The sequence below is a fragment of the Olea europaea genome, chromosome 12 (assembly GCF_002742605.1).
Source record: "Olea europaea var. sylvestris chromosome 12, O_europaea_v1, whole genome shotgun sequence".
NCBI lineage: Eukaryota > Viridiplantae > Streptophyta > Magnoliopsida > Lamiales > Oleaceae > Olea > Olea europaea.
This window is the reverse complement of record NC_036248.1, coordinates 6,928,429-6,956,073: the sequence shown is the minus strand read 5'-3', so window position 1 is coordinate 6,956,073 and position 27,645 is coordinate 6,928,429. Positions and strand designations below refer to the sequence as shown.

General features: G+C 35.6%; 2 protein-coding genes across 5 annotated transcripts; one reads left to right on the top strand and one right to left on the bottom strand.

The window, feature by feature from the left end:
* Window positions 1–257: 257 nt before the first annotated feature.
* Window positions 258–5,997, bottom strand: LOC111405410 (CDT1-like protein a, chloroplastic). 2 transcript variants are annotated; one of them, XM_023034273.1, is made up of 9 exons: window positions 5,834–5,997; window positions 4,947–5,189; window positions 4,731–4,850; window positions 3,707–3,932; window positions 2,558–3,217; window positions 1,364–1,562; window positions 1,189–1,279; window positions 719–788; window positions 258–568 (listed from the first exon to the last, which is right to left on the bottom strand). In XM_023034273.1, exons 2-8 carry the CDS (start codon window positions 5,162–5,164, stop codon window positions 734–736), a joined length of 1,569 nt encoding a protein of 522 aa, XP_022890041.1. In that variant the 5' UTR covers window positions 5,165–5,189; window positions 5,834–5,997; the 3' UTR covers window positions 258–568; window positions 719–733. The 2 variants fall into 2 exon arrangements, with proteins under 2 accessions (XP_022890041.1, XP_022890042.1); XM_023034274.1 differs by lacking the exon at window positions 5,834–5,997 and adding an exon at window positions 5,320–5,778.
* A 7,130-nt stretch (window positions 5,998–13,127) lies between these two features.
* LOC111405409 lies at window positions 13,128–27,309 on the top strand. Of its 3 annotated transcripts, none has more exons than XM_023034271.1 (13): window positions 13,128–13,503; window positions 14,403–14,455; window positions 14,767–15,032; window positions 15,106–15,180; window positions 15,263–15,321; window positions 15,415–15,550; window positions 17,236–17,332; window positions 17,413–17,479; window positions 23,957–24,055; window positions 25,238–25,327; window positions 25,679–25,833; window positions 26,489–26,590; window positions 26,834–27,309. In XM_023034271.1, exons 3-13 carry the CDS (start codon window positions 14,780–14,782, stop codon window positions 26,970–26,972), a joined length of 1,272 nt encoding a protein of 423 aa, XP_022890039.1. In that variant the 5' UTR covers window positions 13,128–13,503; window positions 14,403–14,455; window positions 14,767–14,779; the 3' UTR covers window positions 26,973–27,309. The 3 variants fall into 3 exon arrangements, with proteins under 3 accessions (XP_022890039.1, XP_022890040.1, XP_022890038.1); XM_023034272.1 differs by lacking the exon at window positions 13,128–13,503 and adding an exon at window positions 13,567–13,706; XM_023034270.1 differs by lacking the exon at window positions 13,128–13,503 and adding an exon at window positions 13,568–13,958.
* Window positions 27,310–27,645: the final 336 nt, after the last annotated feature.

Sequence of the window (27,645 nt, the reverse complement as noted above, 5' to 3'; positions counted from 1 at the left end):
GAGAGGTCCGAATTATAAAATGTGGAAAGAAAAAAACAATTTCTTTGATCTGAAAAGTCAATAGTCAAACCAGAAATGTGATAAATATTTCTTTTTTTCATTTGAAAAGTCAATAGTCATACCATTAATGAAGATAATATTTCCTTTTCCTGTTCCGTGTACAATGCTATATTAAAGTGCATTGCAAAAATTTCAAATTTTTGTACTTTGGTTGGCCTTAATACAAAAATAAATCAAATTAGAATGTAGAGTCAGCATTGTAAAAGGGCTAAGGTAGAATTATGATAAGATTAAAGGAAAAAGGAGAGAAATTATGCACCCACAATATTGTTATACGCATTTGCTCCTTTAACATACATGCATAAAATACATATAAACCTACTAGTAGAGGCAAAAAACCTTGAACATCCACCAACTATCCAGTAGAGGTAGAGTCCACTGCAGGCGTCGTCTACAATCTAAAGGGGAAACTGCCAAATTACTCGTAAATCAGGAACACCATTTCAACTCTTCGACTTTCAGAAGCTGTTCTAATTTTGAAATAGTCCAATATAAAGCAAATATGCCCCTACAAATTGAATATAATACATCATTACACCAATTTTGTGCAATGCCATTATCAGTATTTTCTTGTGTCTTAGAATGTTTCCTACTAACATTAGGATTGCACGTCTATATCAAACAAGCAGAGAAACATGTAGCAGGCTAAAATACTCACCTCAGTTCAATTGGATCATACGATATTAACTCTTTCACGAACTGAGTTCAAGTCTGACACTTTTTTCACACTGAAATTCACCAGAAAATGTAGAGATTTATACCACCATAGAACATCTTTTATTTTAGTAAAAATTTAAAGACATGCTGAACTTTGATAAGAGAAACCAATTCCTCTGATTTAAGAACAGAAGGGATTAAATTCTAGTAGTATTGCACCTTACAATCTGTCTTGGGGATGGCACCTTTCTCAAGGTTAAATGTACAACAGCACAGTTACTGATGTGAATGTTTACGACATATATAGCTAAGTAAACAGCAGAATTTTCACACTGGTCAAGCCCTTTCCCATCCCAATTATTATCTCATAGATGCAATTAAAGATTACAGCAACACGAAAAGCTTGATGGGAGCCCACTGGCACCACCCTTATAGCCAACATATGACTGCAAAAAAGGAAGAAATACTAACTTGTATAGTTGGTCTCCACAAGGAGCAAGCTGCTTATAAAACCAGTCTGGAACCAGTTTCTCCAGTTGCTCTATTTGCATCAGGACCTCACCTAGATATACACAGGAATGCTTTTGAAACTTTTACATAGAAATAGGAAAAGGGGAAGAAAATAAAGTACAGCATTTGAGCTTACTGCTGTCATCAATATCACAGTTGTTCAGAATAATCTTGTGAACTAGTTCTTCCTTTGTGATTGAACGAAAGCTAACAGATTGAAAGACATAGTGAATTAAGAGAACAAGGTCAGACAAACAAATAGATCTCTGCTGGTGTGAACTAAGTTTCTTCTGATTCAGCTCATGGTCATCAATGTAGCAACTGCTCTCCTCGACCTATCCCATTGAATTTTATGGTCAGTTGTGAACAATAAAATGATTTAATAATTGGTGTAACACAATGAAGTTTTAAACAACTTTACTCATCCTAAAATTGATAATAAACTTGCATGCCAACCTGAAAAGTAAATATTTGAACAAACAGTGGGAGCAAAAAAAATAAAGAATTGCATCCTGTGGCCTTTTGGGGAACCTTTATGCTCACTTTAGAATTGTTTGATGGTGCCTTTTACAATCCTTGGTGTTCCTAACCTGAGTAGTTTTTCTAGCAAAAGTACCCAATGAAAAAATAAGAAATTCACTTTCATATTCAAGCATGGAGGTTATTTAGCAATAAACCAATGTGCCTGCTGATAATAACAGTTATGGGCATGCCAGCCCGCAATGTAAATATGTGATCCAACACGAAGGGGAAAAAAGTGTGCATCCCTTGGTCTTATGGGGAATCTTTATGCTCTCTTTAGAATTGTTTGACGGCTTTCTTCACAGTCCTTGGTGTTCCTAACCTAAGTAACAATTTTCTAGCAGAAGTACCCAATTAATATTAAGAAATTCACTTTCATATTCTAGTGTGAATCTTATTTAGCAATAAACCACTGTGAATGCTGATACATATAGCAATATTAGTAATCATGATTATCTGATTTAAGCCTCCATTTAGAAAATTTATAAATCGATTTACAAAGAGGAGGTCCCACAAAATGTGAGGATAATAATGTGTGGTTGAAGTTTATGTTTGACTTTGGCTGAATTTATAAACCAATTAATAAATTGTATCCAAACAGAGGTTAAATCTATTCTATAAATTTTGCAAGATCGTTAGCATCTTAAATTATAAGAACATGTCCAAGACAGAACAAATGAGCATATCATCTTCAGACAGCAAGAAACAAATAAGCCCTTATAAAGGTCCACGGAGACTCTAAATTGCAAATTATTTAACCGGCTATTGCAATGTTAAAAACTAAACACAAGTAACTGTTAATTTTTACCTTGGAAAGAACAGTATCAACCTTTACAGAAATCCCTTTCATTTTCATTCGAGGAAGAGTACTGCAAACACCTTTAGAATACTCCATCTTATTCTCATCAGTAGTGAAGTCCTGAGAAGTATTATCACCATCCAAAGTATAAAAATCTAATGACCTCTTTGCAGTCAGATTGCCTGGTGTGGAGTTTTGGCTTGTTGCATTCTTGCACTCATTTTCACAGGTAAGCACTGATCTATTTGGTGAAATTAATCTCATTGGAGTAGATTGTGCAGGTGTTTCAACAACTAGATTGTCACTTTCTGCAGAAGCCAGCTTTGTAGGAGTATTACCAGATGTGGCAGAGCTAACACAATGTGAAGTCTGAGTCACTAGGATAGTGGCTGTGGATTCGGAAGAAGTGTTGGGAAACGTTCTTGTTCCTCCAGTTTCTTGATTAGCCACACAAGAAGATTTGATGGGTGAAAGTAGGTGAGTCTTTTCTTTCTCTGCAGCAAAAGCCTTCTGGGAAAAGCGTCCACAGAAAGATGGAGAGAGATGGGATGAATTTAATACATCCATCTGCAGTAAAGCTGACATGTCCTTGGAAGTCGGCTCCACCTTCATGTTGATACTTCTCTGGTTAAATGGTGCTGGAAGTACAGCTTCAGGAATGTCCAAATCCTGCATCCAGGAGACAAAAGTATTCAGTAGGTAAATATATTCAAAAAAATCCAAAAACTTCTCCCTCGTCATGATCTCTGAATAGAACTGCATGCTGGACCAGTACTCTGCAGGGGATGACAAGCTCCGAGAGGACCCAATGTTGAAATCCTCAGAATGAGATTATTTGAATCTCATTCTCAATAGTGCAACATTAGCGCAACTATGCAAGAAATTACTAATGGATGGGGTTTGGTTTTAATTGTAATCTATTGAAACTCTGCAATATAAAACAATTTTATGGTGATGATAAAAATGAACCAACTCAAATTAACAAACTTAGTTCTAGCTCCACGTTTGAAAAGTATAAATTTGGTTATGATTCCAGGTGAGATTTCCCCAATAGCAGAAATAAGAGTGTACTGAGAAATCATTTTTATTTTCTTGTTGAACAGTCCTGAATTACTTTGTTCTTTATAATTACAACATAAACATGTAAAGGACCATTACCTCTGGATGTGTAATGTAAAACCCTTTTAGACGGGAAGAGAAAAGATTGCTGAGGTCCATGAACACAGATTCTCCATGACGGCCTTCAATAACATCAAATAGCAATGCAATCTTTAATTCTGGCTTCATGCACTTGGTTTTCTCATCATGCACAAGTATCTTATCAATCTGAACTGCTTCAGGAAGTACATATTTTATTTGTGCAAGATGCCTTGATAGAAACTTCCTGACAGAAGGGAGGGAAAACAGAAAAGGAACAGTAGTCAAAAGAAGGTTTTCAAGTACCATAAATAAAGAAATATAAGAAATTCCAACAGTTTTCTGCAATGTTCTCTATAACTGCAATTCCAGTTTCTATCACTGTCAGAAATTCAACAATATTAACACCTAAGCACTCTCAACTGATCTGGAATTTGAGCTCAATCCTTAGAAGCTTTTTTGTGTAACTATAGATTAGGGACGTTAATAGAATACAATAAAAAATTCAAATACTGACCATTGCAGTTCAAATGTCAACTAGCAATTAATACTCATATGCATGCTTTACTCATCTAACATCGATTATAATGATTACAACCAAAAGTTAAAAAATAAAAAATAAAAATAAATATTGAATCCAGTGTTTTTTAGTTCCTTGAATATGATGTTAGAAAATGGGAGTATAAAATTTTTATTTTATTAATATATCAATTAGTTTAACAAGTAATGTGATAACAGTCACATTCTTTCTCCATGAGAATAGCTCAAAATTGTAATCTAAAGTGGCTTTGCATATTTCTGGGTCACGATGCAAGGTCAGAGGCCCACCACATAAGTATTCACAGCCAGCATTTTAGGAAAAAGTTGGTGGAGAATCTGGAGATAATCCAAAAGTAAAGTTTATATCAACCATTAGCATGAATGTTAACATATTGTGGACATTGATAAGATACTAGCAATGTTTATGATGATACACACAATATCTTTAGGAAAAATTGCATAGAAAAACTATATATTTGTGTGCGTATATAGCAGCAGTTACTACCTTCCTGCCAAAATTTCAACCTGATTGCTGATATTATGTAAAGTTGGTGATTTTTTCCGTAGGCTGAGCAATCTCAGTGAACAAATCAGACGATCAAAAAACTCAGATAATGCTGTATATCTGGAAATAGAGAGAAAAATATATCATATCAGTTTTAGGTTTTTCATAGTGAACATCAGTTTCAATTTCAGGCAATGCATATCCTGAGTGTCCCACTTTTCTGGAAGTTCAGGTGCTCCTTCTTCGCACTTAATCCGTGATGGCTCCTTTGTTTTCACTGGTGTTGGAGATGAAAAATTTCCTTCAGGTTGATGTTTTTGAAAAATTCCCTTTTCCAGAGAAAAGACAATAGAGGAGACACTTGACTTTTCAGCCCCATTCGAACAAACTTCCCATGTCTTTTGTGCATTACTCTCTTGTCCTGTTTGTTCCATGCTTTTGCGAGATGAATGGCACAGCCTGAAACAAAGGGCACAGATATGCAAGATTAAATGCATTTAAGTACGCATTACAGTATAACATAACTTTCTTTAGGACATTAAATAGAAGATAATTGTCACGGTAATGGAATAGGCAGACATAAAGCAACCTTGAAACCAGACCAATAGTCTATAAGATTCATTCAGCAGTGTCCGACACATAAACCTGGCAACTTTCAAATTGGCCTGAATCCATGGTGGACTACAAGGTAAACTTGTTGAATAGAAAACTTACAAAATCCCAAAACATAATGAATGGACAATTTATCACAGTTCCAGAGAAAACTACTCCCCACCAGAATTAACAGTTTCCATAAATAAAAATAACAGAGATGCAAAGAATGTGATTACTAAAGCCTGCATATTTAAATTTTGGAGTTTAATAACCTAGATTCAAGTCAACAGGTTTAGGGCAGTAACCAGATCAAAATATTACTACATTGCCCAAATCAAAATGAACCTACCATTCCTAAAACTTCCCAAAATAAAAAGAACTACTTATCTCAAGAGTTGTAAACACATTCCTTAAGAAACGTAAGGAATTTGATTTTTTAAGCATAACTAAAATCTGCAGATGTAAAGGTATTCGGAGAAGTAACCAGGGAAGAGAGGAGTTGCATTTACACTTAGGAGTAACTCGATTGCAGCTAAGAGCTTGAATAAATTAGAATAATGTATGTGGTATAGAGTAATTCCGATTTCGGAGATCAGCGGAACCCTAACGTTTGAAGGAGGGAAAGCGGGGTGCTCGTCTTTCAAATCACATGGGCCGAGTCTGCTCTCACTATTATTGGGCTATACCTACCTGCCTTTAAACCAGGGATAAAATTCCCATTTTCTATGAAAAAATGAATTTTAGAAAGTAGATTGATGGGGGAATGTGGGGATAAAACTATGAAAAAAAAAAATTGATTTACGTGTAATATTATTTTAATGAAGAATGTATGGTTGAAAAGAAGAGATAGAAAAAAGTATTTTGAGAAAAATGGGAATAAAACGGGGCATAAGTATAACCTATTTTAAAACTAAGATACAAGATTTAAAATTTTAAAAATTAGATATTAATTAAAATTTATTTATGAAATAACTAATTAAATATATATTTTATTAATTAAATATATTAATATCACAATTCTATACAATTTGATTATGTATTATCGAATTAATTGGTCAAAATTATTTTAGGTCACAAATTGTTTCATGGTCACAAATAAAAAAAAATTATAGGTTACAATTTATTTATAGGTCATAAATCAAAAATTGTATTTGTTACAATTTATTTAGTGATCACAAATTACAACTTATTTTACAATTATAAATTATCAAATTAATTGATCACAACTTAATAAATTGTGACTCACAAGTCACAATCACAATTTTTAGATCACATCTATTGGCCAAAAGTTATTATTCATTTTATCGATTATATATTATTTATTGTCACAAATTAACCAAATGATTGGTCACAAATAGTCCACACACCACCCTACCTCACCCCCAAACCTACCATCGACACCAATACGTGGTTACACATTAACCAACTAATTGGTCACAACAATCTTCATTCTACTACCATCGGCACCAATACGTGATATGCAAGCGATTTGTGGAGGCGACGGTTGAAGAAGCTATAGAAATCTTCAATAAGATCAAGCAAAGAGGATCAGTGGCTGAATATCAGGAACTCTTTAAGGATCTCAAATCTCAATTTATGTTGTCTCTTTCCCCCTTACCTAAGTCAATTATATCTCCATCTTTACTAGTGGATTGAATGAGGAAATCAGATCTATGGCGAAAATAATCAAACCAACCTCTATTTTCCTAAGCCTTTGAAACAGCCCTTTTACAAGAAAACACTATACTAGCTCTGAACAAAAACATAAAAAAACCAACCAAACCCAATTACAATCCAAATGGCCTAGCCTATCACAAAAAACCACCGAAACTATTTAAAATTTTCTCCCGCCGATGGCACTAAATTGACTCAAAAAAAACCAAACTACCCCCTCAAGATTCAAGACAATCACCCCCACTAATATACAAACCAAGAGAAGCCTTTGATTATGTTTTGAATGTAATGAAAAGTATACCCCTTGACATATATGTCAAAATAAAATGTTAAATTTAATGATGGTAGATGACGAAGTAGAGAGGGAGAATGAGGATGAAGAGAAAAATGCCGAGCAAAGTGAAGGGGAATAGGATGAGGAAATCATGGAACTGTTGACATATGTTCAACTTCTTCCTCAATGTTTTGATCATAATAAATAAGATTAATTTTGTTTCTAACAAATTATTTTGAGTGATGATTGTTCAATATTCAAATCAATCAAGTATTATCAAAGTTCAAATGAAGATCCAAGTGACAGCTAAACATTCGAGTCTAATCATTCGAGACAAAAGTTTAAAGATAAATGCCAAGAAAGATCAAGGGCATGAGAGACAACATTAAAAGATCAAGACAGGAAGTTTAAACTTCGGAGCAAGGACTTGATTTTTTAAGCAAAATGTAAAGGTACTAACACTTTGATATTTGACAATGAATAGTTAAGCTCAAAATCTCTCTATGCATTAAAAACATTTTTTGTGAACTAATAGTCATTCAAGTACAAATTTTGATCAAAAATAAAAATGACTTTTAAAAATGATATATGGACTTTAAAAACATTTTTATCATGAAAATTTAGTTAAAATATTTAGCAAAAATCCATACACTTCAAAACTCTCAAATCGGAACAAACGGGACCAAAATGTAAAAAGATCGCACTACCTGGGTGGTCAACCGCCTAGAGAGGTGGTCGATCTTATTCCTTCCAACGGTCCAAAATTTGACCGTTTTGACTTCTGATTTTTACTGTACAAACAGTTATATTGGTCTTCCAAACAAGAGGCGGTCAATTGGACAAGTCATCCGCAAATACAGGTTTTTTAACGTTTTGGACTCTATAAATATCCCCACTTCTTGCTTCATTTCATCACTTCTAAGAGCATTAAATTGAGACACTTTTAAGCATTAACTTTTGTTCTCTACTATTTATTTATCTCTATCAATTCATTCACTTTTGAAAAACTTTTAATTGAGTTTACTTTTAAAAATCATTTCATTTACTACAGTTTTTCAAAACTAACACTCGAACTTTACTCATTGCCACTCATTAAAATGTTGGCCTACTTCTCTCATTTTATACTCAACTTTGAATATATTTTTATTGTGAGAGAACATTCCTTTTGTAAAATTTACTTTTGGTTGAATAGTGGGTCGTGTTGAGATCCCGAAAAGCTCAACTTTGTAAAAGGATCGGTGCTCCTTAGTTGTTAGTCATTGGAAGCGTTGTAAAGATTGGATTGCACAATAAGTCAACTAATAATAGTGGAAAAGATTTTGCTCGTGACGGAGAGCTTGATAATAGGAGACATAGATCATTGCTTTGGATCGAACCTCCAAAACATATCGTTTCCCCTTTTTTTCTATCTTCCTCTTGCTATTTTCGTGTTATATTGTTTGCCCGATTAAATTTGCATTTATTTTCGAAAAAGTTTTAGATAACCAATTCACCCCCTCTTGATTAATCGTTCTTGGATTTTCTGGAACCAGGTTTTTAACATCTTTTTGCAAAACATCTTTTAAAACTTTAATTAAAACAAATTATTTATTGATTAGATTATCTTGAAATTTTGAAATATGCGGTATAATCAATAAAATTTCTTTTTGACAGTGGAATAGTTCCTTTAAGGGCTGGTCACACACTCGAATGGAATCTAATCAGTTGTTATTGACTAGACTTTTTTGGAATTTGCTTTAAAATCCCACCATAACCTATGTTAGATGCATCTATCTAGACAATAATAGATGCAAGTGGGTCAATAATTGAAAGGCATGGAATGCTTTTGATAGCATCTTTAACTTTCTTACAGCTAAAGTATGCTTGTAACTCCATGATGCCGGATGCTTTTGTAATCTTCAATAAAGTTCGATAGGATAACAACTTAAAAATATAGTACCATTTTCTACATCTAATCTATAATAGATAGCAATAAGTTTTCAAACTTGAGAAGTCTCTCATCTCAAAAAGTTGAAAGGATAGGAATGTTTGTGTATGTATATAAGTCATGATTTCCTAGGCACCGGTGCTCGATTTATGTTAAGTAGCAAGTGACATAGCACATTACAATAGACGGTGAAAGATAATGGTTAGTTTTAAAACTAATTACACCATCTATTGTAGTGTACCAACTGAGTATGGTGTTTAGTATAAACTATACACCGGTGCTTAAGAGATCAAATTCGTGTATATATATATATATATATTTATTTATTTATTTATTTATTTTACCTTTAAGTGTCATGCTATAAATAAAAATGTAATTTTTCCCCTTAATTTTAGCTTAGACAATAACACATTATTATTATTGTTTTTTTTTTTTTAGGAATAAAATAACTCTTAACATATTTTTATCAAAAAGAAATAATAATAATTCATTTTTTTGCAATGAATAAATTAAAATCAATTCAAAAAATATGACTATATAAGGAATTTTTTAAAAAAAATAAAAAATTAGAAAGGATATATGTGTACGAACCAATCATTTATGGTCATTTTCTCCATAAACATGTAGACGTGAAATAGACGAGAAAAAAGAATCTCAAACTCTTGTATCTATGTTATTATTTTCATCGTCATATGTTTAGATACTTGCAATCTACAAGATGCCTAATAACCCTTCAATATAGTTATCATGTGGATAACTTGAGTTCAATCGAAGTACATGAAATTTAGTCTTGAAAAATAAGAAGAAAGGACAAGTATTATTACTCTACATAGAAACTTATTTTCATAACTCAAAACAGGAGAGGGGGGAAAAAAGGACAACCAAGATGCGTGTTGAATGGACTGCCTCATCAATCAAAATTGATCTTGTATCCGATAAAGACAACCATAAAGTGTGTCGAATATATAGAAACTTATTTTCATAACTCAAAATAAGAGAGAGAGAGAAACGACAACCATTAAGTGTGTTGAATGGACCGCCCCATCAATTACTTAACACGTGTACGATAGTCTAGTCCTTAAAATGTCATCCTCAAATGGGCTACAATTGTTTTTTATCTTGTATATTTATTTCATATATTAGTAAATTTGAAATTTTATTCATAATATGTTATTGAAATATGAGAGCTTATTTGAGAACATCATCTGTATCACTACTCGTTTCAATTTGTTGAGCTTTGATAACCTTTAATGTCTTGAAGTCCCTTATTAAAAGATCAACTTCGTTAACATGAATTAACCAAAACTCATGTATATTGATATAAAATTTATGTATGCTTAATTTATTAGCAAACGAGCTAATAATATTCACACCAACTATAAATTCTAACAAGGCATGTATATTTGCATGAACGAGATAGTAAATTCCACTTGTGGACTTGTAGACACTTGTACACAATTAAAATAAGTTCATTCAGGGGAAAAAATAAAAATCTCATTGCGCTCCATTTTTTTCATCAAAATATATTTTTTAACAGTGATTTAATCCCATTTTAACAACATATTATTCAATAAAAAATGTTACAGGTAAATCTATAACTTTTCTTTATTTTTAATCACATATTTTCTATTAATATACTATTCAAAAATACATTTTTGAACAAGAATGAGGTTCAAGCAATGACTTATTCTCTGTTTTTGCAGTCGCTCTACATATACTTTTTGAACCCATGAAATAAATATATAAACTTGCAATAGGGGGGATTTGAAAGTGAAAGATTACTTGACCAAACCAGACAAGCATTGGCAGCCGTCCAAATTACTACCATCTTCCACATGGCAAAACATCGTGACGTAATCGTGATCTTGATAAGACCTGTGATTGGGCTAGAGATTGGATGGCTAATAAGTTTTTTTGTTTTGTTTAAAAATAGTAAGGGTAATTGGACACGTGTCATTTGGTCAGCTAATCTCTGTACATTGTGCCACGTTTCAGTTCATTAAACGTTACTTTCAATGGATATTTTTGTGTCCAATCCAATAGTGTCACAAAATTAGTTTTGGCCTTTGTCAATCTAAATAATTGATGGGATACCCATCCAAGTGCAATAATACATATTCAATAATGGATAGTTAATATTACGAAGTTTACGAGCATACCAATAAATTTTAGAGAGGAATCGTTTTTCTCATAATATATTTGTTCGTCGTCTAAAAAATTACATGGTTCAAGGATTGACGACTTCCTCCTGTTGTAATTTTGACACTAATTACTGGGTATTGTTGATCGAAAAGGGTCAACGAAATTGAATATTTTGACATCAATTTGATAAGTAAAAGTTGTTTTCTCTTCCTCTACAAAAGTCTTCGATGCTAAACAAAAAAATAATGAAATATTAATAAATATTTCTTTAAAAAGTTTATAAGTTTATAATTGGTATTATAGCTTTATAATGTTAGCAATCACTTGAAAATATCAAAATATTGCAGGAGTTGTTGCCATCCTGCTATCTATCGTGACTCTGCCAATAAATATAAAGAATATGACACACAAATTTAATATTCCCTTCTCTTTTACACTTGGAAATATATCAAAATGTTAGTATATCACGAATTGAGATTTTATTATTCTCTAAGTTTAGAATTGACGAGATGGAAAAAAAGGATATTGTAATGTACTTTTTAGAATTTTAATTTAATAATGAGTTTCAATATCTATATATTTTGAAAATGGTCGATTAACTAGTCAAACGATATGGGACTATAATTTGGCTCCCATGTTATTTTAGTCTGTTTTTCCCTTCAATTTTTGACCTTTTGTTGATGAATTCAAACTTTTTGGGTGGTAGTTCAAATGTCAAATCTGCACCTAAATTCAATCAAGTGGGATTACAAAACGATCTAACCCAATATCATAACTTTTAATGTTTCTAAATTTTGATTAAAGATAGTCACAACTTGTGACTAAATTTTGTATGAGAAGAGGAGAGACAATGAAAAATAAATTATATAAACAAGTCATCTCTATTGTCAAGAGTAGCTGAAATTTGACTCCATTTGTAGTAGTTAACCAAAGTTACATATGCTCATGAGCGACTTTGTTCATATAAGTCGTTATAACTCAACAAGTCAGGTGAAATGCAGGAGAAAACCTTCCCCATTCTTGAAATTGAAAGTACAAAGAACAAGAAAGAGTCATGCTTGTAGAAGTTCTGGCAACTCGAAAGGCAAATAAGAGGTTGCAACTCCCAAGTCACTTGAGTTTATGAAACTCTTTGCAACTTGACAAGCAAACTAAAAAATATGAGCATTTCTACTCATTAACGTTATAAAACTTAAATTTGAAGTAAATGAAAAAAGCAAACCTTACTTGTACGAGTCTTCTACAACTTGAAGAGCAATACAAAGGGCACAAGCGAGATTTCCTCACAAATCCTTATAGCTCACAGGCAAAAAAAAGGACGTATACGTGTGTATAAGTTATTACGTCTCAAAGAATAAAAGCAGATGACATTTTCCATCCACAGCCCCAATGTTCAAATGAAAACTCGCAACATTGGCTAGACAAAGTCGTTCTTTACAAGGATTTCACCCCCAAGAGTGGACTCATTGTACTCACTGGATCCTTAATTTTTGACATTGAAAAAAAAATCCACATAATTTTTAACCCAAATCCAACAAAGTAAGTCTTTTTGACATTGAGAAGAAAATAAGCCTACATGATTCCAATTTTTCACTTAATCGTACTTCCCTTTCCCCAATTGCCCCCGCAATTTCAATTCTCGCCCCCCTCTGAACAATAATTATGAGTTTGCCCCTATGCAACTCAAATAACAAAGTAAAATACAAAAGACAAAAATCACGGCAATAGAATCCACACATCATTTCCAATCTAAGATCGGTTGTAAAGATTTAATAGTAGTCCAGAACAAAGTGTGAGTCATCTAGTGGAAACACGAGACCTTTCTTGATGAGCAGCTATTATGATAAGGTTGTCTGAAAGTTACGCACCATTGGAAAAATAGTATGCTAATACCAAGATAAGTTCGTAGAAATAAAAGTAAATATACGCCTCACGTAAACTTGACAAGAATCGTTCAATTATTTCTAGAAACTAATTTATATTTCATTTTCACATTATTGGAATCTTTATAGGAGGGCATTCTAATTTTTCTGTCTGTATAGTGTCTTCTCCTGAGACTGAAAGGCTTAAATAGTGATCACTGAAGTGTAGGGATGGTGAAAATCTTTAAGTTTTCCATTGAAAACTGCACTAGGAGAAAGATGGAATATGACCAGTAAAAGGTATTATTCGGCTCCATGCATTACTTTTTTATTACATATAAGTCAAATGTGGTAATAAAACAGTAAAAAAAACTATCTTCTTTCATCTTCTATCTCAACTGGGAGTTCTGTTTGTTTCACCTATTTTTGTTTTTTTCTGTTTCCTCTCTCTTTACTGCTACGACTACTCATCAACAATACCAATCTACGTTCATCAATTCAAGGTGGAAACTTTCAAGTCACCCCTCTCTTCTTACTTGTTTCTCTGTCTTTAGGGATATTTCAACAAGATTTGGGATTCAGTTGAATTTGAGTGAGAATCGATTCGATTTTGCTGATTGTCTGACCACTTCTTTATCAAATCCAGAATATAGTCAATTCCAAACGAAGAAAGGCCCATCATCCCTTTCTTTCTTTTTCTGTTATATTTTTAGTTATTTCTTGATGGAATTTTCTGGGTCCTCTATATATACCAGGTACTGTAATTTTGACTCTGTTTATTTCTTTAGCTAAAATTCGACAAGATTGATGGGTTTTTAGGGTTTGAGCTAGCAAAAATTGAAGGGATGTCATTCTTTTTTCTTTTTCCTTTTTGATATTAAGTTTGGTTAATTAGAAGTTCTACACTTGAACAACTTTAAGCAAATATTGGTTTTCTCCAGCTTTCGCAATGAAAGTGAATTGCTTGGCTTTTATTTATTTATTTTAACTAGCCCTTGATTTTCTGTTTGGTATTATTATTGCTAATTGGGAATGGAAGACGTACAATTTTCATATAGAAGCAAGCATGGGAGAGCGCAGTTTCACGCCTGTCTTGTGATATTGATGTCACCTTTCCTTTTTTGTTCAGTCACTTAATGTTCTTACCTTGACTGCATTTGTATCTAACTTTTGAATTTTATTTATTTTTTTCCATGCAGAAAGTACTTGAGAATTTGACCAGCTATATATCTTCTGATTATTAAAGGCACAGGTAAACATATTTATCTCTATTCATCATTTTACACTCTGACCTCGTGAGTTGCCAACTGTTTTGTTGGTTGTCTTCATTTAATGAGTTTAGACTTTATCACTTGGCTTGTGCTTGTTTTTCAAATTTCCTTGTGATGTTTGCCTTGTTCGTGTATGCTTCCTTAATGTTACTGTACAAGATATCGTATCTGAAAGAGTATTTGTGTATATGTGTACATTGAAAGGACCCTTGCCCTTCTATTTTCTTTATTCTGGTTTTTAATTTCGCATGTCCAATTTTTTATTGTTTACTGATTGGGCTTGCAAATAAAGGAAATTCAAGGATATGGGATGCTTTGTATCAACGACGAAGGACACAGGTGGAAACAGAAAGAGACCATCAAACATTGGTGAGGTCTCTGTATTTGTGCCAGGTTTAAGGATTCCTAAGACCGTGGATTTCTCCCAGGCATTAGGCGATCATTTGTCTAAAAGTTTAGTGGAACGTCTTTCTGCACTTAGAACCAGAATTGTAGTTATAGCTGCACAAGAAGCTCCGACTATTACAAGAACAAGACGGAGAACGGCTACTCAACATGGTTATTTGTAGAACCCTTACATTTTTTGTTTTCTGATATTGCATCTTGATGTTTGACCAGATATTTCCTGCAGGCGGTTCAACTCTGGGAGATCTTCTTCAGGCTCTCGAAGATTATTTGCCTGTTCTTTTGGGTTTGGTTAAAGATGGTAAACATGTTAGGCGTCAATCTAGTTACCAGATATGCTGGGAAGATATTGTTCCTAAGCGCTAATTCTTTTCATTGTATAGGGAGCCCATTGCAACACAAAGTACAGTTTGTTTGGGTCAATCAGGAGGATGAAGCGGAGGTCAAATTAGCATTTTCAACTAACAACCTTCTGTTTAATAATTTTTTTCTTTTCAGGGCACTACTCATCTTACTGTTATTATTTATTATCCAGGAAACGGCAATGTATAGTGCTTGGTATGAAGTATTGTCAGTTTTGCACTTGATGGCAATGCTATCATTGTCCCAAGCTAATCTTTTGCTTCTTCCTAGAACATCTGCTGATGGTTATCAACCAAAGATGTCAGAAGGTAGGTTGTTATTGCTAAATCCAATTTTGCAGAAGTAATATGGTTAAGTAGTTAAACTGCAGATGTCACCAAACATCTTGAAAAGATTTGTAACTTTTACATTTATTGAATCACATCTTCAATCATATATTGTTTCTTTTAACCTGTTATTATTTTAAGATGTGGTAGCATAGCTGATTAATGTGCGGCATGTGCACATACTTAATAGTTAGTGCGGTAGCATTTGTTGGCACTCCTTCTCTTATTGAAATTGGATTTGGAAGATTACTCAAAAATATTCAGTCGTCGACATGATTTTATTAAATCATAAAGAAACCCAACATAAGAAGGAACTCATGTGATTGAAAGTAACTATTGGTAATGACCTGGAGGAGAATATAACATGACTGTCCTATGATATTCTGGCTAGGTGTGGACATAGCCTGTCACAATTAGGCCTTGTTTGAGCCCCATTAATTTTTTGTAATGTATTACGGAATAGTAAATTGATGGGAAATGTATGGTTAAAAAGAAGGAAATTTTTTTGATTTGCGTGTAATATCATTTTTAATGAAGAATGTATAGTTGAAAATGAGTAATGTAAAATAAATAATGGGAATGAATGTGAAAAAATGGGACTCAAACAAGGGCTTAATTGATGACAAGGATGTGTTTGCACTCAAATCAGTGTTCTCACAAATGAAAGCCAAGATTTTCTTCTTAAAACATAATTTATCCTAGTGATGAGTATGTCTAATGCTGCATAAATGTTTATTATTCTCTATAAATAAAAGTCCATAAGAGATATAGCCAAGACGAGCAAATGTTATGCCGATATTAGAACAACACTATTTGAAGATTCTATCAGCTCATTATCAGGGTAAAATATGTGGCTCCTTGTATTTGGGTGAGGACCTAGACATGGATATTAGATGGACTCAGGGCGTGCAGTTTTTCAAAGAGATGGGATAGAAAATGTTATGGAGATATTTAATGGAAACCCTTTGACTTGCAGGTAGTCATATGATATTAGAGGTCATCAGTGTGAGAGGATTAGGTCAGTGTGAGAGGATTCCTAATCCTCTTAACATTTTTTATAATTTTGTGAATCGCCTTTCTTATTAAAAATTGGTCATTGAAGCTACCGGATTCCTTGGGTCTTTATTTTGTTTGCCATTCTTTTGCTTATACTCCATTTCAATCTTTTTTCCTTTGTATCTTCCTTTAATTGTAAAATTACTCTTATAATAATCTGACCATTCTTCCTTTCCAAAATTACTCTTATAATAGTCTGACCATTTTTCTTTCCAAAATTTCATTATAGCCTGGAAAGTATAATTGTTCCCATCACATCGTAATGAGTCTTCTCTGTGGCCAAAACTAGAAGCATAATAGAAATATTTTGTGTGTCTGGGAGAGTTTTTGTGCTTCTATGTGAGCTAATATATGTTTTAAGTAGACACGTAAAAGTGAAGCCCTTGGAAGATGTAGTCTCCACAAGCTTGTGTTTTCAGTGTACTGCAATTTCTAGCTTTTGATTTGGAGCCAAAATATTCTGATTGCGCTTGAAAGTATGCAAAGAATCTTAATTTAACCTTTTCTTGTTTAGCATCTGAACTACTTCGGTCGATTCATATCTGTATCCAGCCGCATGCTTCATACATTTTTTTTCTCATTTCTGCCTTCTTTTGTCCCTTTTCCAACAGAGAGCAGGCGATCTGCTATTGATATTTTCCTTAAGGCAGCCGGTTACCTTGACTGTGCAGTCCGGCATGTTCTCCCCCAATTGCCTTCCGAACACAGGTATCTTGATGATTACTTTTGGTTAGCAATTAGAATCATCTCCATGAACCGTGGGATCACCCTTTGACCATATGCATTAGGAGAAATCTACCTGTGGACCTTGCAGAAGGTGTTCTACGAGCACTTTGCCTCCAAGCGCTGGGCCAGGTATTCACATATCGAGCTTTTGATGGGTACCTGGACTAGATTTAGGTTTTTCTGTTTATGATGCTGCATAAATTAGACTACCAGAAAGAAATGAAAATGGCAAATATTTTCATAAAAATATATCAGTATCTGTTGGTGTCTTCCCAATTTTTGAATGGTCTATCATTAACAACATAAAACATGACAATGTTGATTGCCATAAGAGGATATTCAATTGAATTGTGCTTATAAACATTGCAGAAATCTTGTGTTACCAAAGCTATGGTCACAAGTCAACATCTTTGGTGACTTGAAATTTTACATGTGTGCGAGGTCACTCCAAATGACAGGGATATAATAGAGCTTTGAAAGGATTTTACAAGAAAATGTTAATGAATCAATTATTTCTTAAACAATTGGCTAAAACATTTCATGTGATTACTTGGGTAGAAACTTTGGCCAAAGCATGTTAGACTTTTCATACAGTGTTCACTTTATGTTGCCTAGTGTTATTTATGTAGTTAGGATTGTGATAGAACCTGAGAAAATGTCACTTCACCCAACACACATTAATGTAACTAAAGACAGAAAATGAGTTCAATATTTCATAGATGAATGTTGATTACACGGAATTAAAGGATAACAATTCTGATAATGCAAAATGAAAGGAAAGAAATAACAAGGATAACTATGGACGTTCAAGAGGTCCACTACTCTCCCAATGAGTACCAATTTCAGCCTGGTATTCCATATTCTGTTGACTCTATTTATAAGCTGTTGCCCATGAAACTTCCTAACAGATTTCCCTAACCATGCAACTGCTGCACGTGCCTTCTCTTCCCTGGTTAATTCCCTTACTGCCCTTGCTTACTTTGCTGCGTCTCTGGTACCTCAATCTGATTTTGGGTCTATCATTACTTCCCCCCATGAGATCCACCTTGTCCTCAAGGTGGAAGGTGGGGAATTGCTGTTTCATCAAGTCATAGGACTCCCAAGTAGCTTCTAAGGGTGGAAGTCCTTTCCATTGGATTAAGACATCCAAGCCTTTGATGTTGGATCCCACACCTGGTCTCACTCCCAATAATGCCTCCGGTTCTACCAACATCTCTAATTCATCACTTAATTTCTAGGGTACTACCTTCACAGCCTGTACAACTCCCACAGCTCTGCGCAACCGGGAAACATGGAAAAGAGGATGAATGTTGCAGGTAGGCGGTAAGGCCAGCTTATACGCAACTGATCCAATTTTCTTCTCTACAGTAAAAGGTCCATAAAACCTCGGAGATAGCTTTTTATTTGGTCTCACGGACAAGGTTTTGTGACGATTAGGTCTGATTTTCAAATAAACCAGATCGCCTATCTCAAACTGCACCTCTCTTCTTTTTTTATCTGCAAGGTCCTTCATTTTCATTTGAGCCCGCAACAGTTGTGCTTTCAGTTCCTCTAACATGCGATCCCTTTCTTGTAACTGTTGGTCTAGAGCTGATATGGATGTGGATCCTTTTTCAAATTGCAATAATACTGGTGACTCGCACCCATAGACTACTTGGAAAGGGGTGATCTTGGCTGTAACATGATAAGAAGTGTTGTAACACAGCTCAGCCCAAGGTAGCCAATTGAACCATGATCTAGGCTGAGAAGATGCAAAGCACCTCTGATAGGTTTCTAGAATGCAGTTCAATACTTTCAACTGCCCGTCCGACTGAGGGTGGTAAGATGTACTTCGATTGAGCTTTGTTCCTTGTAAACGAAACAACTCCTCCCAAAAATGGCTCACAAATATCTTATCCCTATCTGGAACTATGGAACGGGGCACCCTATGTAGTCGCACCACCTCTTTAACAAAAATTCCAGCCACACCTGCCACTGTAAAAGGGTGCTTTAGGCCTATAAAATGGCCATATTTACTCAATCGGTCTACAACCACAAGTATTGTATCCATGGAGCTTGATTTAGGAAGGCCTTCAATGAAATCAATAGCTATATCCTCCCATACCTTATTGGGAATTGGAAGAGGTTGCAGCAACCCCCCTGGTGATAGGGCTAAGTATTTGTTCTGTTGGCACACCGTACATCTGCTAACATAACTGTGTATCACAGACTTCATACCTTCCCAATGAACATTTGCAGCAATCCTCTTATAAGTTTTAAGGAAGCCAGAATGGCCTCCCACTTTACTGTCATGCCCCTCATATAGCATTAAAGGAATCAAGGTTGATTGTTTTAGCAGCAGCAGTCGGCCCTTGAATAACAATTGTCTATTTACCATTGCATACTCGGGATGGCTGGTAGGATCTTGCTCCAATTCTTTAACAATACGAAGTAACTGAGGATCTTCTCTCATCCTTTTTGTTAATATGTCCAACTGTAATACTGACGATATGGATGAAGTCATCAACACAACAGATGAACTGACTCGAGAAAGTGCATCGGCTGCCTTGTTTTCACATCCTGGCCGATATTGAATTTCAAACTGGTACCCCATTAGTTTATGCAGCCATTTCTGATATTCTGGGTTTACCTCCCTTTGTTCTAACAGGAATTTCAAGCTCTTTTGATCGGTTCTCACATAAAATTTATGCCCCAGCAAATAGTGTCTCCATTTTTGTACTGTGAACACCACAACCATCAACTCCCTCTCATATGCTGACTTCACCCTTCCATTCGGCTTAAGGGTGTGACTATAAAATGCAATTGGGTGCTGGTCTGGCATCAAAACTGCCCCTAGGTCGGACCCTGATGCATCAGTTTCTATAACATGCATCAGTTTCTATAACAAAGGGCCGGCTGAAGTCTGGAAGTGCGAGGACTGGTAAGGACGTCATGCCGTTTTTAGCCTCTAAAATGCCTGCTCCACTACCTCATCCCAAAAAAATTTCCCTTGCGTAATCTCTCCGTTAAGGGCCACGCCACCATAATCCTTCACGAACCGATGATAGTAGCTTGTCAGCTCTAGAAACCCATGAAGTTTTGTTAATTTTCTGGGAGTCGGCCATTTCAACATAGCTTGAATTTTTTAGTAATCAGTGGCTACATCCCGACATGATATGACGTGCCCCAACTATTCTATCTCTTCTTACCCAAAACTACATTTCTTGTGATTGGTATACAATTGATGTTGCGATAGTATTCCCAAGACACACTTTAAATGCTCCACGTGCTCTTCCAGATTACGGCTGAACACCAAAATATCATCGAAGAATACTAACACAAATTGCCTCAATTGCTCTTTAAACACCTCATTCATAAGCGATTGAAAAGTGGCAGGTGCATTAGTTAGCTCGAATGGCATCACCAGAAATTCATAATGCCCTTTGTGCGTCCTAAAAGCTGTTTTAGGAATGTCCTCATGTTTCACCCGAATTTGATGATACCTCCCCCTTCAGGTCTAACTTAGAGAAATGGCTGCCCCGTGCAATTCATCCAATAATTCATCTATCATTGGAATGGGAAGCTTATCCGGCACTGTTACCTTGTTCACCGCTCTATAATCCACACAAAAGCGTTACCCCCCATCTTTCTTTCTCACTAGCAAAACTGGACCGGAGAATGTACTAGTGCTTGGTCGGATTATCCCCGTTGCTAACATTTCCTTCACCAACTTCTCTATCTCATTTTTCTGCACGTGTGGGTAACGATAAGGCCTCACACTAACCGGTCATGTCCCAGGTTGAAGATTGATTGCGTGATCCTTTCCCCGCCATGGTGGCAGCCCCATGGGCTCTGTAAATGCTTCTTCAAACTCCTTCAAGACTTCCCCAACTTGGGCTGGATTTTTTCGTTCCCCTTTTTCCTCTTCAATTCCCAAACTTCCCAGCTCCAGGAGTATTCCTTCCCCCCTTCCCTGAATGCTTTCATCATCGCCTTCAGAGTGACCACAGTCTTACTAAGACTAGGATCCCCTTGCAAGGTAACGATATTCCCACCTGACCAAAATTTCATCGTAAGAGATTTCTAGTCCACCTTCGTTGGGCCCAAGGTGGACAACCACTTCATTCCCAGGATTACGTCGGAGCTCCCTAATTCCAAAGGGAGGAAATCTTCCACCACCTTCAAGTTTTGAAGGAATAATTTTACTCCCTTAAATACCTCTGTCCCTTGCACAGCCAGCCCTGCTCCCATGAATACCCCATAACTCAATGTCTCGGTTCTCAGCAAACCCAATTTTCGCACTAAGTTTGCCGACACGAAGTTATGGCTGGCCCCACAGTCGATTAACACCACCACTTCCTCTGCCTGAATTTTTCCTTTAATCTTCATGGTCTGTGGCGGAGTAAGTCCTACCACCGAGTTTAAGGATAATTCCACTACCTCCCCTGCATCACATTTTTTCCCTTCATTCGACACCTTTGCTACTGTTTCTTCCCCCCACTGCTCGTCTCTTTCTTCATCAAATATCAACATTACCTGCAACTCTTTGTTTTTACATTTGTGCCCGATTGAGTACTTTTCGACACAGTGAAAACACGGTCCTCTCTCCTTCTTACTCCTCAACTCAGCTTCGTTGAGTCGTTTAAATGGCGAGGGAACTGCTCTGGTGGGCAAAGCAGCTCCGGCACTTGCTCACGAAGTCGTCAATTTTTGGTTAGGGCTTGGGCAATTGTACTGGTTCTGTCGTGATTTATTGAAGGACCAATTGAGGCTGTTACTTGTTTTCCCTTTAATTGGGCCTGAACCGACTACAACTTGCAAAGCCAGATTCTTTTCTTCAATCCATTGGGCCAATTCCATGATCCGGTCCAATCCTTTGGGCTGTATGACTCTAATTTCGGCCCCAATTTCTGGGCTCAACCCATTTATGAAATGGCCCTCTAGCATAGCCTCTGAGATATTCTCGATCGGCGCCGCTAGAGTCTCAAACGCGATTCTGTACTCCCCAACCGACCCTTCTTGCCGGAGGGCCAGAAAACGCTCCTCTATAATCCCCTCCATGGATGACCTGAATCGAGTTCGCATTAGCAATTTAAGTTCCTCCCAACTTCGTATGCCTTTTCTCCTTTGCTCCCATTGATACCATGCCAAGCGTTCTCCTCGAAACATAGGGCTGTCGTTTCCAATTTCTCCGCCTCCGTTAATTGGTTCACCTGGAAATAGTGTTCGGCTCTAAAGATCCAATCGTCTGGGTTCTTCCCCAGAAATACCGGCATTTCTAACCTCCTTCCTCTAACCTCCTGCCTCCAATTTCCGCCGGTAACACCCCCTTCTCCTCGGTATTTCATTTCCAGGTCCGGCGTAATCTCGGACTGCATGGTATACTTTGACTCCTTTGTTTCTTCTTGGCCCTTTCCCTTCTCTCTCTCTGTTTCATCCCATTTTGACCTCATAAATGTGAATTGTTCTGAAATATTCGCCATATTCTTCTCAATGCTCTGCATTCTATGCATCTCCGCTTGCATCCTTGAATTGCCATGTTGCATCTCTTCCACCTGCTCCTGCAATTTCTGATGAGCCCCTTCCAAACTCCCTACCCACTCTGTTACATTCACCATCTGGATCGGAATTGCTCTGATACCAATGATAGCACCTGAGAAAATGTCACTTCACCCAACACACTTTAATGTAACTAAAGACAGAAAATGAGTTCAATATTTCATGGATGAACGTTGATTACACGTAATTAAAGGATAACAATTTTGATAATGCAAATGAAAGGAAAGAAATGACAAGGATAACTATGGACGTTCGAGAGGTCCACTACTCTCCCAATGAGTACCAATTTCAGCCTGGTATTCCATATTCTGTTGCCTCTATTTATAAGCTGTTGCCCATGAAACTTCCTAACAGATTTCCTTAACCATGTAACTGCTGCACGTGGCTTCTCTTCCCTGGTTGATTCCCTTACTGCCCTTGCTTACTTTGCTGCATCTCTGGTACCTTAATCTGATTTCGGGTCTATCAGATTGTTAGTGTTGGTACAATGCAAAAGTCTATTGGAAGTGGGGGGAACTATGTAGTACATTGTGGTTTTTTGAGATCCAATTTGGTCATCGCCTAGAATGTTTTTCGATTCAGTGGAGTTGGCAAGGATGTTATAAGTTGGTAGATTAATCGATCAGTTTCAGACAGATGGTAACTATTGGACTGGTTTACAATGTCTTGACTGCTGCTAGACAACACTGCTGGGTTAGAACTTTGGGTGGTAATGCATGAGTTGGAGTCTTAGTTTAGTTTCTTCTGGACTTTATGACTGTTTACCTTTGTCAATTACACGTGTTATGATTATGTTTTACTATCTTCGACACACATAAATAAACATTTATCTGATGCTCATTTGAGGTGAGCAACAGTGCCTGCTCCATGATAATTGGATTTATAGTCTAGCCTGCGATGTTATAGCTCCAACATAATGCATGAGTTGGTGTCTTCATTTTTAGTTTATTTTGGACTTGATGGCTTTTTTGCCTGTGTCAGATTATTTAATTACTTGCTTTTGATGCTCACTTAAGGTGAATCACCTAATCTTTCTATTGCTTGACATCTTCTCGTTATCTTGAGTAGGGTGTTGATATTCAACTTGGACTAGCAATTGACAGTACAAAGGCCACATTAGCTGTGAAGCGAAGGCTTGCATGTGAGATGGTAAAATATTGGCAGCAGGTAACCCTTCTCTTTGTCTGTATGCTTGACCAAACAAAAACCAGTTAAAATTATTTGAGAAGTTATATTTCTATTCTCTCTATCTCGCTCTTTATTTTTATTTTTTTTTTGCTTATTATTACCTCCAGGCTTATTTGATGTTTAAAGTCTCTTATAGCTAATGGAGACTTTTTTTTTTTTTTTTTCAACTGCTTATGGAGAATGTTTAGAAATTTCATCATTCTAACCTTCCCATCCTGCTTGCTCTTGTCATCCTAATTATAATCTGCTGCTAAACGCCCATTACTAATTTTATTTTCTCTTGTGCTCTCGATTATAGAAGTGGCTAAATGTTGAATAGATTTGATTTTGTGGTAACAATATCTTTTATTAAAGATTTACACTTTATTTATTTCTCTATGTTAAGAAATATTAATTTTAATAATTAAGCCCTAACCTAAAATGGTCTAATTCAGCTAAAAATCTCATCATTATTGTCGAATTTCACTCAAAATGGCAGATTAGTGGCAATGGAATTATCCAGGAATATCTGAATCAGAGTCTCGGTTTTATGAATGTGAAGTCTAGACTTCACTGTTTCACCTAATCAGCTTCGTTTCAGCCGTTGCTACTAAATATTGCATCTCATTTTTGTTCCTGAATTTTTTCAACTGCAGGTATTAGATCCATAGTGGCTAAAAATTACATAGCCAATATTAGAATCAGTGTAATGATCAGTTCAAGCGTTGAGACAACTATTGAATTATTTAATTAAATATACACAGTATTAGAATGTTGCTAAAAGATAAGTGGATTTGGATGTGTAAAGGCCATCATCTGATGTGGTCTAATAATTAAAAATTTCTTTGTTGTACGGAGAGCTCTTTGATACGAATAGACTTTGTTGGAGATGTGCCAGACGCTGCAGAACATTGTGCACTAGAACTCTGTCCACAAATCCACTCTCATAGTACAAAGGACACACTTGAATCAAATGCGGAGTCGGATAATTTTGTCTCACAACAAAAATACTTTTTATAATTAGCAAATTTGAATGTCATCAAATATTTTTACTCGATTTTCATTTTAGGATTCTTACTTGTTTCATTTACTCTGACCTCAACAAGTTGATTATCACATATTAGACTGGTTTAAGCACTGAAGTGAACTTAAAACGAATAATGGTCTTCTGTCACTTTGTAGGCTCAAGATAACCTCATGAACCTACCATTGGCAAATGGATGGGGAGAAAAGCATAGGTTCTTTGTGAAGTGGAAATACGTTGAAGCTAAGGTACCTTGTTTGTATTTCTCTCACTTTATTTAACACTTTCAAGCAGCAGTTCTTATATTATTAGCAAGTGCCTTGCAAGTAGGAACTTAATCTAAAGTTACTGGGTGCATAACTACTATGGTCTCTTGTACCTCATTCCCTGTTCTTGCAAGTTGATGATATGAAAAGTAACGACAGAGTGACTACTATGATTTTTAACTTAACATTTACTTTCTGAGGTTTGGATAGGTAAATATTCATAAAAATTTGATAATTGGGATGAGTATGATTTAATCTGACCTATAACGAGTCTTCATCAGCATGCTTGTGAATTTGAAGCTCGAATTGATGCAAGAATTTCATGTTCCTTAGGCCGCAGCATATTACTATCATGGTCTGATTCTTGATGAGGGAAACACAGAAAAGTCTCATGGAATGGCTGTAGCTGCTCTGCAAGCAGCGGATGAGTATCTCAAAGAAAGCAAGAAGGCTTGTGAAACTTTTAATGCATCCGTTCCTGTCTCTAGGTAATGTTGTGCTCACTTTCCAACTGCTTCCATGTTACAAATGGGATCGCTTGTCGATTTCTTTCTTTATTCATATTAATTACTCAGAAATACATGTGTACCTTCTGTTTCATTATATAACATCGAGAAATCTGAGAAACTGGAGATTCAAAAGAGATCAGACCACACCATTTATGATAGCTGTAATTTACTCCTGTTTTGGTCCGCCATAAGAATTTGGTTAGGAACATTTGAAAGGTAGCTTCTAGAACTGGGGTATACAAATATATAAGCCTTTGGAATGGTTATTTATTTATTTATTATTTCTTTTAAAGCTATTTATAGACAGTAATTTCTTATTTGTGTCCATGTAGCATGAACTAAAGCAAATAATGTTAGTATTTATTTTTTCCTATCAGTGTACTGTAAAAAAATGAGATGGCAGAAAGAAAAAGCATTGTATATCTTTGCATGCTTTTGGCATCTGTTTGGTCCTCCTAGTGTTACTTCTATCCATGTGACATCTCCATTTTTACCGATTTTGCCTTAGATCCAATTTTAAATGAAGAAAACAACATTTTTCTACTTAACCACGTAACAATTTTTTAAGATTGAATAATAGGTTAAGATGATCTTGATGGCTCTGAGAATCAGTAAATTCCTATTTCTGATGCAGGAATCCACCTCTTTGGGGAACAATGAAGTATCTCTCAGAGAAGATTCCCAAGGACACTTCTAGCAAGGTCCGAATTAACAGGGATCTATACTCTAGTGAAAAGTAAGTCTTCTTTAGTACTATAACTCCAAAAAATACAAGTCATTCATGCACGTATATCAGCATAGACGTGATACAAATATGGTGGTGGGGCTGCAACTCTTACGTTAACAGCAGGAAAACAGTGAACCAGTTGAGCAGAAATTTTTGGGGTCTTTGTTCACGGAATTTAATAGATATTCTTGCCTAACCACATGGAAGCAAGGTTGGTTCTTGTCTAATTTAAACTAATTCTTTTGAATGTAGAATTATGGAGACAGCACCAACTTTGCCTGACTTTGCATTGGCTCTGAAACCTGATGAATATCAGCTTCCTATTGTTGATGCATTTTGGAATGAGGAAACAAACAAGGCCCAAGTCAACCACGAGAAGCTTAAAGGGTAGCTTTGCACGGTGTTCCACACATATCAAACTCTGAAAAAATACATGTCTGCAAATGCAATGGTACATGCTGTTCATAGACGAGGAAGGGTTGTAGAAGAATTACCAATCAATTTTTTGGTTAATTTGCATCCCAAAGGTCCATCCTCTTCTCTTTGACTTTTCCTTTTTTACCCCCCTTTTGATCTTCTTGTTAATTGAATCGTTTTGTATCATTTCCTACAAATGTGTAATAATCCCCCCGTGAGAAAGATTTGTACAACGACCTTTTATGTTTACTTTTAACACTGGAGGGAAAGGATAAAGAATGAATTTATTTGCCAACGTAAAAAATTCTTTTTCCTGTTGTCGTAGTTCATAAAAAATAAGTCGATAAGAACTCTTAGCTCACTCGTCTGTACTCAAAACAGCTTAGTCTCGCCTTGGTGTGAGTTGATAAAAAAAAAAAAGGCTAATTGTTGAATCCTTTTCATCTGGTGTACATAATTAGCTAAGAAGAAGTCCAATACAGTTGTTTACTTGCACGTTGGGGTACAGCAACACAAGGCATCAAAGTGTTTATCACACGCAACAATCACAGAAACGTGCATTTGTTCATATCTGAGTCACTTTTCCTTTCCAAGTAACGAAGTTTACGTATTAAGTTGAGGAAAAATCTGTTCCTAATCAACATAGA

Coding starts and splice junctions, on each gene's coding strand:
- LOC111405410 (XM_023034273.1), bottom strand. CDS start 5,164: ATGGAACAAACAGGACAAGAGAGTAATGCACAAAAGACATGGGAAGTT. Junction 3,933..4,730: donor GTTGAAATTTTGGCAGGAAG/GTAGTAACTGCT, acceptor CCCTTCTGTCAG/GAAGTTTCTATCAAGGCATC. Junction 1,563..2,557: donor TTGATACTGTTCTTTCCAAG/GTAAAAATTAAC, acceptor TCAATGGGATAG/GTCGAGGAGAGCAGTTGCTA.
- LOC111405409 (XM_023034271.1), top strand. CDS start 14,780: ATGGGATGCTTTGTATCAACGACGAAGGACACAGGTGGAAACAGAAAG. Junction 15,033..15,105: donor GAGAACGGCTACTCAACATG/GTTATTTGTAGA, acceptor TATTTCCTGCAG/GCGGTTCAACTCTGGGAGAT. Junction 26,591..26,833: donor GATCTATACTCTAGTGAAAA/GTAAGTCTTCTT, acceptor TTTTGAATGTAG/AATTATGGAGACAGCACCAA.